At 41.6% G+C, this 14,494-nt stretch overlaps 1 protein-coding gene across 15 annotated transcripts in view; it reads left to right on the top strand.

Moving 5' to 3' along the window:
- Positions 1 to 6,837: 6,837 nt before the first annotated feature.
- Positions 6,838 to 14,494, top strand: part of ZNF236 (zinc finger protein 236) — a 78,420-nt gene continuing 70,763 nt past the window's right edge. For 10 of the 15 annotated variants that reach the window (XM_030482160.1, XM_030482221.1, XM_030482189.1 and 7 more), the window contains exon 1: positions 6,963 to 7,127. In XM_030482160.1, coding sequence (XP_030338020.1) covers positions 7,049 to 7,127 — 79 coding nt within the window. In that variant the 5' untranslated portion in view covers positions 6,963 to 7,048. Of the gene's footprint in view, positions 6,920 to 6,961; positions 7,128 to 7,167; positions 7,254 to 12,083; positions 12,095 to 14,494 lie in introns of those variants that run through there. The other 5 variants (XR_003990889.1, XM_030482263.1, XM_030482229.1 and 2 more) reach the window with 4 other exon arrangements.

Here is a 14,494-nt window from a genome sequence, read left to right on the forward strand (position 1 = left end):
AAAGGTCAAGCTTAAGTTTAAAACAGAAATACTTTTATCAGATTTTTCCAATAAATGAAATGTATTTTTGTTGGTCAAGGGAATATAATTTCTTACTTCCTTACTCTCACCTTCCCTGCAAGCACATATTCACTTCTTTTTGTGCTTTCTCACTGTGGGCTCATTTATATGAATAAATACCTGAGTGTGCGATACAGCGTGAAAAACTCCCATCAACAAGTAGGAAAAATGTATGCTTGTGAAATTATAAAAATCATTTAGCTCTCCATCTAAATAAAATATGGATTAGCACAGTTATAACAGCTAAGATCCCCTTCCTTCCTGATTGAAGCTAGAAAACTTTGTATTTTCTACCTCGGGATCAAAGTATTTAGCGTAAACTTTTATTATATGGTAACTCCTATGCATAGACTAGCTTTAAATTCTGTAAGTTTGTTTCCATTGAACATATTTTGGGAAAAAGAACTCCTGTGCAATTCAACTGTCAAGCTTCTATGGTCTATGCAGCATCCAGATACCAAGCCTCAGTAATGTGCCCAAATACAAGCAAATACAATATATTCAAATACAATAAATACAAGTAGTGTCCCAAGTACAAGGATTTTTTTGCTATTAAAAAAACCCCTCATATGAAAAGACTGATTTTCCATAGTCTTCATAGTGGGGGGGTGGGGGGGGTGGGGGGGTAAGTAAAGTAGAATTTCTATGAACAGAAAACCTAATTTCAGAAACTACTTTGCAGGAAAGATCTTTACATGCAGAGGGCAGAACGAACTCCTGAGCCTGTACTCTTTCTTTCAACATTTGAAACATTCATGTGTCAGAAACAAGTCTCCTCTTGCATATACGTGAAATCATGAACTCACTGTAGGCATGACAAGGATATGTTTACTAAGTGGGTATTCTTTACACTAAGAGGATATGTTTACTAACTGGGCATTCTTTACAACAAAATGGATGTAGGAATGCATTTGAAAAGGCCTATCTATCTTGATCATTTCTTGTAAAGACTACTACATATTCCAACATCATCTGAATACATCAAGAGAAGACCAGAGAAGTTCATGCTTCAAGGATTTTACATTTTCCCAAGAATTAATGAAAGGGTTTTATTTAAAAAAAGCAACAACTGTGGTCAAGAATGTGGGGAAGCAACAGACCAGTACATTTCTGAATTATATATAAGATAGCTGAATTCTCCAAATGTCAGATAAAAATCTTCCTAAATTAAAAATAGGAATGAAGCTTCAGAAGATTATACGAAAAAATGCAAAAGCTCCATGTTAACATTATGAAGAGATACAGAAAAGTGCAATATGGACAGCAACTCTCCAACAGAGTGGTCTCAGATATAATTTTGCATCTAACATACGAAAAGAACTGAAACACAGCAAAAAGCCTGCCCAAGAACCCACCCAACATTAAAAAACATCAAAAAGCAATACAGAGCAGAGCAGACAAGCAAATTACACGATCACATAAGATTGCTTATGGTGTACTATGAAGAAAAATAGGATGATGGACAGACCTTCTGTTTGGGGTCATACACTTGTAGCAGAAGAAATTATCATGACAAAACTTGTAGACAAGGGAAAAGGAAAAAGGAGAGAGAAGAGGAGAAGAAGAAGGGAATAAAAAGGCAACATAAAACAGAAAACATAAACCTCAGTCTATCATAAGATATCAAGACGAGGCAGCATACAAACAGGAAATTAAATGCCAAGTACACGGTAAGGCATCAGTGAAAATAGTAGATTATGAAGACTCCGATATTATTACTTGAGACTAAAGAGCAAAAGTTAAACCACAAATAGACAGATTAAAATTATATAATGCATGATCGTAAACCCACAAGGATCATGTAATTACCTCAAAGAAGAGACACACAAAGAAAACATACAGAGAAAGCTTAGAGGCTGCAATTTCAGATGATAGTACAGACAACACATGAAGTTCAGCTGGTGGAGCACCTGCACCACAGGGTATACATTACATAAATAGAAGAAAACGGGAGAATGAAATGCAATAGAAAAGACACAGCTCTAGTCACAGAGCCTCAAACTGATCAATGTGATAGTAATAACTGCACATTTAGGAAAGCTGCACTAGAAAATTGTGATGTCTGTGGTCAGTTTTAAACGTGGAATGAGCCTTTAAATCCCAGTTTTAAGAGCCAATCTAGATAACACAGTTTTGTAGGAAACCATAGCAATTCAATTAGAACTCCAACACCGATAACAAATGCAATTTCTATCCTTCAGATGATCAGTCTGAGCTAGTGCCGAGGTGGCAGTAGGTGAAAGTCACACAGATGTGAGATATCTAAATTTAGTAGCATGTATTAAAAGAAGCTGTTAAGACTCAGTGTTGTTCTTATTGGATTAGTGGTCCTGGTCTCAAGATATACTAAGATTTCACCTTTAACACAGCTGTATTATCTCAATATACTATAGTATCACAGTATACTAACTCACTATGCCAAATCTCTTAAAATACTGAACTGTACATGCAGCCTTATGGCTGCCAATGAGAATTTTATGGATATTATTCAAGTGGCTAACATTTACCTTTTTGATCTTCATTAACTGTTTTTTTGTAATGAGTCTAGATACTAGATTTTTACAAAGCATTAGTTTTTCATCAAAATACTATTTTCCACTGGAAGAGCACTTTAAGAAGCAAGCTAAGAAGCAAGTCCTTTAGCCACACAAAAGCAAATCAAGAAAAAGTAGAAGGCACCCTTTCTTTAATAAATGAACAAACCAACACAGCAAACCAGAAAATATTTCTATTTCCTTGGAAATTAATATGTTAACATTGGAAGTCTACTTCTTTAGTGAAATCCTTCATGCAAAATGTATACTGCAGTTCTCCCAGCGTGTAATTTTAACAATTACCTACATGCTAAATATACACCAGGTCAAGTCTAGCTTTTGCTATTACAGTAATATGAGACACGACTGCTGCATTTATTGACATTTCCACATTACTGCAGGTTCTAGTTCAGGTTATGAGCATGAAGTTGCTTTTCCTAGTAAAGCTTATTTCTGTTTGGCAACAGATGTAAATCAGCCCTAAGTGTATTTACTGCTTTGTGCCTACAGTAGGCAAATGTGCTGGTATAGCTATTGAAACACCCTTCTACAGAGGCCTGGCTCTACTGCGTACTCATGCTATTGTGATATTGCCTTTATTTCTCTCACCTCTGGCTGAACACAGAACCACTTTGCTGTATCAGTATTTCCATCATGCTGGGAAAATTGTGATTTTTTTTTTTTTTTAAATGTCGTTGCCTAAAGTCAAACCAAGACACAAAATTACATTCATTAGAAATACGTTTGTTTCTAGTTCACAAGCACTCAGACATGCAAAAGCTAAAACATGAGAATTCAAAAGGTGTTATACTTAAATGTCATAATTTTAAGCAAATTGTGGAGTGATTTGCCAACCTGAAGTACTACACACCTACAGCTTTAACTCAGGGAAAGCACTATCCTGCCCCATCTTGGGAAATATGGACAGAGAGCTGTTATATGACCCAGTTCCTCAAAATGAAAAATTTAAAACATATATAAAAAGGATAAATTTGAACCATTATTGGAGAGAGAGTAAGGACTCATACTGACTCAAATTTCCTGCTAGTATCAAAATTTTCAATCACTAGTCTCACTGGTGAGTGCAGCAAACAATTTTATGTGCCCCCTTAAAAGAAAAAAAAAAAAAAAAGGTTTGAAACAGAAGCAGTCTGTTCAAATTAAGCAAACTCAAACTGAAGTTAGACAGCTGGCATGGGAATTTTAGTCCAAACAGTTCAAGTGTGGCAAAGCCACAAGCAACCGAAAATAGTATCTTACAACAGTAAGGGTCTGACGACTCTAACAGTAAATAGTACCCTACTTAGTAAGCAGCTCTTCTGAAATGGCTCATTGGATTTCATTAGTTTGCCTTAAAATTTAGGAGCAGATCTAGTACTACTAGTTGGTAGTAAAACCTAGAATTCAATTTGTTCTGGGGCCTTGTGTTAACCTTACTCTCTCTGATGCTATATTATTCTTCTGTAGATAAAACCCAAGCATAACTTTTAATGTTGCGTATTTTATGGGCTGACACCATAGCTGCTTTTCTTCCTAGAAATTACTAATACCAGATAAAATTAATGATAAAGTCCAACCATCTAGCACTCTCTGTATTACCTTACAGATTCCATCTGGGGAACAGACCCATGTTTACTTTGCATGGGCAGCAGAGCATAAGTAATGGCCTGCTAGGCTCTCACCTGAGAAGGCACTGGGTTAAAATGCTAGTTCACACCCCAAAACTGAGAATTTTCCTGTGTAGCACTGCCAGAGTCTTTAGAGAAAGACTGGAAAAGGTTATTTTATTATGTACAAAACACAACATATTTTAAATATTTTGAAGTATTGGCATCTCTGCAAATGTATACAATAAATTCACAAACAAGTAGAGCAACAGTTTTAGCTATGTGTGTGCTGCCTTTCTTCCAGGAGTTGCAAAATGCAGGTGGAAAATATTAAGTCAATCACATAGACAAGGAAAAATATACAGAGATTAAACAGCTTCAACAGATTGAAAATGGCTGCAAAGTTAATGCCAATATTCTAAGCAGACGATTTACCACTGGATTTCCTTATTAATAAAAAGTTACTTTCATATGCTCTTCAAAACCTATTCCCTATAATCTTCATAAACTGGTATTTGTCTCCCAGAACTACAGGCTCCTTGAGGATCTGAAGTAAAACCTGATGTCTTTTCTACTTATATGCAGAGCTAGTGTTGTACAGAATGAGAGTGATGCAGAAGCATTTGAACTCTAATAGGCAACAACAAGCTAAATTTGGAAGAGATGATGCACAGACTTTTGCAGCATAAAATTAACCATGATTGTGTGTACTGCTGCTAAACACTGGAAGACATGCAGGAAACAACCACCTTGAAAAGCTAAAATAGAAATTAAAGTTGGCTTTTGCATTAGGCTTGAAAAAAGAGGCACAATTTCAATCGGTAGACAGAAGTTGCCTGCACATACAATCCTACTTACACTGCTATAAAGTCTACATCAGTTCTTTTTAAAACTGAACAAACCTCAAGATTCAAGGTTCTTAATCCTAAACCAGAAAAAACTCCTCAACAAAAAATACAGACAACCCTGATAACAAAGTGAGAACAAAATCAGGACAAGTAGTTGAAATAATGAGCTTGTGCAAAGTTGTTCTAGACACCGATTCGGTTGGGGTTCTTTGTTTTCGAGTCCTGTCCCTAGGGTCTAACTGAAATCGCATGAACAGCTGTCATCCTCTCTCATGTACTTGGTTGTAGTTCACTGCTGAAAGTTAATTTTCAGCACAGAACTAGCGTATAACCACCAGAGGCCACTGCTGTTCTTTGCCTTTTCCCTGCCTGTAGCTGGGCTGGAGCGAGTAGTCAGCCCACAGGAGCCCCAGGCAAAGGTCACAGCAGCTTCGGTTCTCCTTTCCGTATTTATGCTCCAGTGCTGCACTTCGGCGGAGAAAATTACTCTCTACTAGCAGATAGACCAAGAAATTATCTAAATATTGCTTACCCAACCTTAGCCTTCAGGAAGAAATGAAACCTTGCAAAACCCTGATTTCGTTCTTTGATATGATTAAATTTGGTAGCTAAAGGCAAGTTTTTAGATGTAATTTAATTAAGTATCTGAAAGGCATTTAACTTACAACTGAGAAAAAAAATAGCTCCACATATTTGCAACAGGATAAATGAATTAACAAAGTGATAATGAACATTCAATGATGAGAAAACTATTAAATAATGCTTTGCTACCACAGTTTACAGGTATCAGTGCCCAGCCTGCCCTATTTTTCAATCACTGATCAGAAGCACCTGATTAATACTATTCGCAGAGATTACAGAAGGGACATTAAAGTAATAAAAGTAATAAATGAGGACGGGGTCATGCAGCTGGCTTAACCACCCCCACACCACATTAAATGTGTTTTAATACAGGCTACTGAAGCACTATAGTTTGAAATAAAGAAACTGTGCAGGTGCTGGCCATATGGGATGGGGGGAGGAAAAAAAGGTAAAAAGGGTATCTTGGAAAGCTGTGAGAACTTGAGCAGCAACAATCTGGTTCAGCGGGAACAATCTCTGGTGAAAACCTGAGCAGCCAAAAAATGAAAAACTAGACTTATCCCTGTAGGCAGTATTCTCATAACAGTTCCCTTTGTGCAGAAATACAGCCTTTTAAAAAGGGTATTTAAAAATTAAACGGTACAGAAAGAAAATGTAACTCAGAGAAAGCTTTAGAATCTTAACTAGGTCAAACGATTGAGATAATGAAAAAAATCACCCATCGAACACTAGTACTTCATATTGAAAGTTTTATTTAGCAAGAAAAAGGTGTAACAAAAATCTCCTTTAGAAGCTGAGGCCGTATGAATTTAGAAGTGACACGCAGCAGTATCCTTGGAGGCAACAAAAGCCACGAACAGCTGGAAAAAGCAACGGATAAAAACATCTCCAGCACCAGACGCGAGGGTGCAGAGGAGCGCGCAGCGAACCACCGCCCACACGGAAGCCGCCGCAGCTCCGGTCGGGGGCCACCCCGCCTGCTGCTGTGCCCGGGAAGGGAATGCTCATCGCTGCCGCCGAACCGACACGCACCAACCAAGCCCCGCACCGCCGCGCTCCTGGCGGAGCCCAGCACCCACCCACTGCCCCCGCTCCGCGCATGCGCCATCACACCCGGATGTACCCATCGCCGACCTCAGCCACCCGAAGCCCCGCTCCCGGCGCATGCGCACCACCCTCCCCACCGCCGCCCCTCCGCGACCTCTGTGGCGCCGCCGCGCCCCCCCCCCGCTCCGCGGTGCGGCGACGCGCTCAGTGCGCCTGCGCCGCCCGCCCTCCTTGCCTGCCCGTGAGTTCGCCTCTTCCCGCTCGCCCTTCTCCCCCCCCACTCCCCTGCCGCCACGGTGGGGCCGTGTGCGCCTGCGCCAGCCCCCCGCCGGGCGCGCTCCCACAGCGCCGGGCCCCCGGCGGCCCGTGTATGGGGCCGGGTTCGCGCTGTCGTCCCCGCCCCCTTCGTCTCCCTTCACCAACCGCCGCTTCCTCCGCCGTTGCCAAGTGTGTGTGTGCTGAAAAAGGGGGGGGAGGGCCGGGGGGGGTAGGGGGAAGGAGGGAGGGGGCAGCCATGCCGAGGGGGCGGCCTCCCAAACCCAGCAGGGAGACTAGCAAGGCCGGCAGCGAGTCAGGTAAAACAGCGCGGCCGGGCCAGCGCGACACGCGCCCGGGGCGGGGGGTGGCGGTGGTGGAATCCCGGGTGCTGCGAGAAGGCGAGAAGCCTCCGCGGGCTCCGCATATAGTCCCCGGATATGGGGGAAGAAGGCCGGGTCTATTGTGTGAGGGTATAGGCGAGAGGGCGGAGGGAAGGGGAAGCGGCCCGGCCCGGCCCGGCCCTGCGGAATGATACCGAGCGGGCAGCGCCTGCAGCCCCACACGGCGCGGCCGCGCCGGGGCCGCTCGGCCCGCCAAGCCCCGCGGCCGGCCCGCAGCCTCCTCGGGCAGCGGCGGCGGCTGTAATGGCCCCTCGCCCGCAGAGGGCGCGGGGGGAGCTGGTGGCGGCGCGGCCGCGCTGCCTTTGCTGTCTGCCCCGCCGTGGCGCCGCCGCTGGAGGGTTGCTCGGCCTAGGCCAGCGGCCTTGCCGCCTTCTTCCTCATGGCTGCAGGAGCGGGTCCTGGTGCTGGGCTGGCTGGAGCTGGGGAGGGCTGGAGGAAGAGCCTGGGCGGGCCAGCGGTGGACAGGACAGAACAGAACAGGAAGGCTCCGAGTCCTTCCGCTGCTCTTCTCCTTCCCTTCGCACTGCTTCCCCTCCCCCCCGGGCCAGATCAATGAGAGCTTCGAATAAAGGGTGATAAACCAGTGAAAATAAAATTGAACATCTCCCTTGATTTCAAGAAGAAGGGCGGTTTTATTTTTTTTTTAGGCTTTAAAACTCCTCTTTGTAGTCGTTTTCTTTGTATGTGTAAAAAAGAACTGGTTTTCTTTCCCAAACGTGTAAGTCTGTATCACACTCCAGTTTCAGAATTTCTGCCTGCATTTCAGTGTCGATGACTAAAGAATACTCAGGGAACGAATTGTTTGATGGGATTGTTTTGAGGCTTTTTTTTTTTTTTCTTTTTTTGACAGCAGTTTGTATCTTCGTGGCTCTTTTGTGTAGTTCATTCCTGCTGATGTTAGCAGAGATCTGTGAGTAGTATCTGAGTAAAGGCCACAAATGGCAAAAATGCTGTGTTTCAGGTAGATGGAATGCTCATCAGTGACTTCTCTTTAAGTGGAAGCACATAGCAATAGATCTTTTTTAATTATTTTTTTCCTACCACATCGAATGGGGAGAGATTTCATAAACCATTCAGATGCCACGGTTATTTCAGTCACGAAAAGTCAACTAATGAATATTTTTAGTACACATTTAGAATGTCTGGTTTTCTGAATGCTTGCAGATGAGCTCTGGCTCTTCAAGAGGAATGTGTAGGTGAGCCTTCTGTGGAATACTTTTTGTAGACTTGAGATGTGCTGGCAGGCAAAAAGAGGAAAAGGTGCTATATTGTTACATGAGTATTGGGAAGTTGGGTAAAATATTTTCTCCGATATGGAAAGCCAGATGGGCCGCACGTTTCTACCACAGATTTTTGTTATATTTCATTTTTTTGTTGAAGCCATTGATCTCAGCTTTTGAACACTAAATAGTAAGTATATAAAGAAGGACCCAAAGAGCTTTCACTGTCACCAGTTTCAGAAGCCGAGTGGGTTTTTAAGTTTATTTTAACTAAAATGTCTGCTGAATTCTCTAGTAGCGTTTGCAAGGGTATACGTGTATCATACGCATGTAAGCTGCTGCAATAAAGGCATGTTGTGTGATTGAGAAAAAGATGAAAACTGAGACAAGCTGTCCAGAAAAACTGCCTAGTGGCTGTGTCCCTTTTGCTTGTAGCTGGACCTTGGTCTGAGATTCTTCCTATGGTAAGAGGTTTGGCTGACAGGACTTGCTGTGAGTTTGATCATAGATTGTATTTTTCATATATTGATTTATTTTAAAAGAAATTGGTGATTAACTATATTGTTTCATAGAGGTATTTTGACTGCAGACAACAGTTTAGAATTACAGGGTCTGGGGCGACCACAGGTATTAAGAGACTACAGCAGTCTGCAACTGCAAGGACTCTGCCCTGTGTAGGCGAATATTGTGGGTTCTGGAGTCTTATGGTTGGTGAGATTTCAGCAGTTTGGGAAAACAGACAGGTCAGTGTTGGCAAGCATCTTGGTTTTTTCCATGCTCACATGTGGCTAAAAGAAGGTCCTGAATGAAGAAGCTCTGGCTGAGCAGGACAGCTCGAATCTGGGAGATTTGTCTTCTCAGGATATTTGGCTGTTCATCCCATTCACATGCAGGCTGACAGACTTTGAAAACTGATTGTGAATTACATAGGTTTCACTTTTAAGCAGGAGGGATTTTATTTAGAAAATTGCTGTTTACAAAAATAGATTTCATATCTCTTGCTTAGGAAATTGCACATTTTTAGGTTTTGTTCATTTTTAGTGTGGTGCTCAGAATTCCTGCAACCCTGGTACACTAATGGAAGAGAAGTGTTGCTCTCTGTAGTTGTACAGTCTGTATATTTATGATAATACAGCTTTGGAAGAAAAGGTGCATCAGTAATGTGCTGTGCAGCCCCCTCAGACTGTTTTAACCACCCTACGTCTCAAATACTAGAGCATGTTCTTTGTTCTAAGAAAATTAACTATGTTAGATAAAAAAAACTGTAGGCAGCAATAGTTAAAACAATATCTTGGCCTCAGTGGCTGCTATTCAAAGAGAATTTTTATTGCATTGGAGTGTTTCCCCAAAACCATCTTGCAATTACCTCTTTTTTAGCTTAATTGAACTGTTGACCTCTCTGTTAGGCACAAACTGAAGCACAGGAGGTTATGGCTGAGCATGAGGAAGCACTTTATTACTATGGGGGTGACTGAGCGCTGGTGTTGGTTACACAAGGCGTGGCGTCTCCTTCCACAGAGATATTCAAAAACTATCTATGTGCAGCCCTAGGAAACTGGCTGTAGGTGGCCATCCTTGAGCACAGGGCTTGGACAAGATGGCTTCTAGAGGTCCTTTCCAACCTTAACCATTCTGTGATTCTCTTTGAAGTGGATGAAGTATAGGGCACGGTTCTCAAGAAGCTTGAAAGAGCTAATGGTCTGTTATTTGGGGTTTTGCTGCTCCTTGATTCTTGCTCTGGCTGCTTAGCAGTGATTGTATAACAAATCCTTTTACAGAGATGTGGTGAGTCCTTGGCTCTTGCCTTTCTGAAAATTTCAGGATGAGACCTTGAGTATATATGAAGCAAGAACGCATTAGAAAAACTGCTACTCTATGCAGATGTTTTCGAAGAAGGAAAGGGGCAGGCAGCTTTTAACATTTAATGGGTGTCAACACACTAATAGCATTTACACAGGTTCTGGTGACATAGCCTCTAACCTGAGAAGGAAGTTAAAAAAGAATTATTCATGTGTGTGGCCTCCAGTTTCCAGTGTGGCTGCTGTGATTCTAAGTAACCCACATTACAGCATTTGAACTGTCAGAGTTTTAGGCCCTGTGAATTTTCTGTGGTCTGTTGTGCATTTGCCAACATTCATTTGAGAACCACTGGCTGAGGGGCAATTCTGTGTACTCTGTTCCCTTAGGAGTCTCTGTAAGACACTAGAAAGTGATTTCCACTGCTGTTGTGCAGCTCAGCACAAAGAAAACATGAAAGATTTAATGTGTTTTATTCTTATTGGTACAAGCTTTCTTATGCCTCTTTCAAAATAGATTTATTTCTCTGATTTAAGCTTGGATATCTTAGCAATACTTTCTTTGTAATAATCCCTCAAAATGTTACCTTTGCTTTTAGTTTTACTAACTGACTTTGCATAAAATATACCTTGTATCCCTTTTTTAAGATAATAGCATAGTGGAAGATGTTAATTTTAATTGTTTTTGGAGCTTGGGAGAAGTGCCTGAAAATTGAAAAGAAAAAGCCTTGAAACACACAAGCGTTTTGGAAGGTGCAATATAATTCTGCTTTGACATAAGTTTTTAGGAATATCGTAGGCCTCATATTGTAAGGATGTTATTTTGAAAAATCTTGCTCAATGCTTTGCTTTAATTAGAATTTAGCAATTAAGAGGTGCTATTAAGCTGGAATTGAAATAAATACCAGGCTTTTACTGTTTGGTTAGATAGGTAATGAAATTAGTGTTTGAACACATACTTCTTGTAGATCCAGAGTAATATTTTGAATGCTTATGGTTTTTAGCTACTGTACAAGGGTTTTCTGTAGGTCCTGTGAAAGCTTAGGTAAAAACTTGAGACTCTGTTGCTGGTTCTTTCTGCTAATTTTGTCCCAGTAAATGCGTTACCATGAGTTGGTAGGCACTCCTGCTCTATTGCTGTTGTTGTTTCAGATGTGTAAGAAGGACTTTTCGTGGACCCTTGGTTGTCTTTTCTTCCCCATAGTGAATGTCCTTTCTATTTGTGCCAGTGCTGCATGTCACTGAATGACAGCAACATGAAATAAGCAGTTTTGACTTTCACAACTGTCTGATCGCTTTCAAAGAGCAGAAGAGGAATTCTTTGAACAGCAAAGTGAAATATGAGGGGAGATTAAACTGAGTGTTTTCTGCCTTCAGAGGGTGTGAATTTTAACAGAGTTTACTTATGAAGAGTGGTAAATATTAAATACACAAAGATAAGAAACACAGAGAAGGCAATGTAGCTTTAAGTCTGCCTCTGCAGAGCTGACTGTATTTTGTGTGCTGACAGCCCTCTAGCATCACTTTGGGTGTGAGCATATTGAATTAGGGGAAGTCAGTTCAGAGGCTTTACATTGCAATTTTGTGTTATTGAAGAAAAATGCAATTTGAATTCCCTGGATAAATCTTCCTTGAGTTTATATTATGTAGACTATTCTAGTAGTTCTGCACTAGGATTTTAGGTGGTGACCTCTGACTGATCAGAATAGGTGAGTGATGTTGTACAGACAAGAATGAAGAGGTGGTGGTACTGCTTCTGTGATGTAGGCTAAAACTTTTAAATGCGACAGGTTTGGGTAATTCCTTTTTAAAACACACAGGAGGAATAACTACTTAAAGTTTTGCCTTAGAAAAGATAATATTCAGGCTTTAACAGTGATACTTTTGTTTGGTCATCTCACTGTTCTGTAGTAACAAAATCAAAGTTCATATATGAGGGGTATGGTGGGTCTTAGTGAGAAGATAGATTTAGATTACACTGGTGTATTTTAATGCCACATTATTTCCTTACTATACTTGAAATATGTCTACGCCTTTTCCCCAGTAATCTCAGCAGTTAAGTAACTTGGTTTTAAGTGTTATAACTTAAGCCCTTGTTCTGTACCTTCTCCATCGTTTTCTGCCAATTGCAGGTCCTCATTATTTTATTCCCTATTGCAGTTGTGCTCCTAACTTCATACCTTATTAATTTGTATGCATTTTTTCTAAATATAACTAAATTTCTATTTGAGGCCTCTTGTGTCTTTTGAGTTTTTCTGCTGTAGTTGGATTGTGTTCACTCTCGAGGAGAGGCAGCAACACCTTCCACTAGACCAGGTTGCTCAGAGCCCCATCCAGCCTGGCCTTGAACACTTCCAGGGATGGGGCAGCCACAAGTTCTCTGGGCAACCTGTGCCAGTGTCTCACCACCCTCATAATTTTTCCTAATTTTTTCCTAATATCTAATCTAAATCTACCCTCTATCAGTTTAAAGCCATTCCCCCTTGTCATATCACTTGTAAAAAGTGCAAAAAAGTCCTTCTCCAGCTTTCTGGTAGGCCCTCTGTAGGTATTGGAAGGCTGCTATAAGGTTTCCCTGGAGCCATGGCAGGGGGGTTGGAACTTTATGACCTTTAAGGTCCTTTCTAACCCAAACCATTCTATGATCATCTAGCAGTTCAATTACGTAATTCTGAAGTTTCTGTTACCAGTGTAGTGGCTGAGTGCGGGTAAGGGTTAGGGTCTCAAGTATGAGACATTCAAATCATATAGAAACAGCTGGAAAATGCTAGCTTGGTGTATTCATATGTAGCTGTCAAAAAAGTGTAACTCCTTTTGGAATATTTACTAATAAATATAGACATACTTACCTGAATGTCAGATGAAGCTGTATCAGAGTTGGTTAAGGAAATGCCAATTACCAGTTATCTGTAATAGTTCAGGATGATGTGGATGGTGTATCTATGTGGTAGGTTGACCCTGGCCAGAATTAAGCACTCTCCAGCCACTTGTTCACTTCCTCATGCAGTAGGGTGGGAGAGTTGGAAAAAACCCCAACCAAACAAAAAACAACCAGCAAAAAGCCCCAACCAAGTGGTGCAAAGGCATCACCTCTTACAAGCAGAATGATGCTCAGTCAGTCTCTGGGCAGAGACTAACCCCCAAGTTTGTATTGCTCAGCATGATGTTGCATGGCATGGATTATCCGTGTGGTTAACTTGTCAGCTGTCCCCTGCAACCTCTCTCCCACGCTCAGCCAACTCATCGTGGGGGCAGAGTGAGAAACAGGTGGCCTTCACACTGTACAAGCACTGTTCAGCAGTAGCTAAAACACTGACGTATCATCAGCATTGTTTTAGTCTCAAGCTTAACGCAGCACCATACGGGCTGCTATGAAGCAACTTCATCCCAGCCAGACCCAGTACATCTATTTAGCATCTAACCAGCCATTAGTTCTGTGTCCTGTCGAGTTTCTCTGCTGCCTGCAGTGCATCAGGGTGGCTGTGCAGCTTCTGGAGTGTTCTGTGGTCCTGAAAAGAGTGCAGCTGCTTTGTGTTGGCAAATGCCGAGCAGTTGGCACCTGGACATCCATCTCAGCAGCATGCTCCTTGAAGCTAAATGTCTGGACTGGTACTGGTTTAAATTCCAGATTGAGTATTGACCAAAATGTAATAAAACTACCTTGTGTTACATGATCAAATCTTGATTGTTTTCTGGGGTTTTTTTGTCCGATATGTGGGCTGAGAATTGAGCCCCCTGCCCCTCCCATTAGAAGTCATAAGGAATGACTGTTAGCTGGTTTTAAGTGTACTGAGCTAGATTTAAAGTAATCTGATGCTTTTATGATTGCAGAGCTAAGCAAAATGTTTTAATGATTTGTTATCATTTATGTTCTATGATTTCAAGTGTAGTATGAGGAAACATCAATATTGCTATCCCTGTTTTGTTCTCTTGTCCTACCACTTTCGTTCCGCTCATACATTAGAAAATAGGTTTCGATAGGGTCAGACCCTTTCATCTCTAGACTTGCCAGCTGCCATTTAACTTCAGTGACAAGTTTTCATCTGTGAATTCCGCAAGCTTGACTGTTGTACTTGCAGTGTCCTCTCAGTTGGATGCGAGTAGGCTATTAGAGAGCTAATAAGGCTGTCCTGCATTTACA

This window comes from Strigops habroptila, chromosome 1 (genome assembly GCF_004027225.2).
Source record: "Strigops habroptila isolate Jane chromosome 1, bStrHab1.2.pri, whole genome shotgun sequence".
NCBI classification, from domain to species: Eukaryota; Metazoa; Chordata; class Aves; order Psittaciformes; family Psittacidae; genus Strigops; species Strigops habroptila.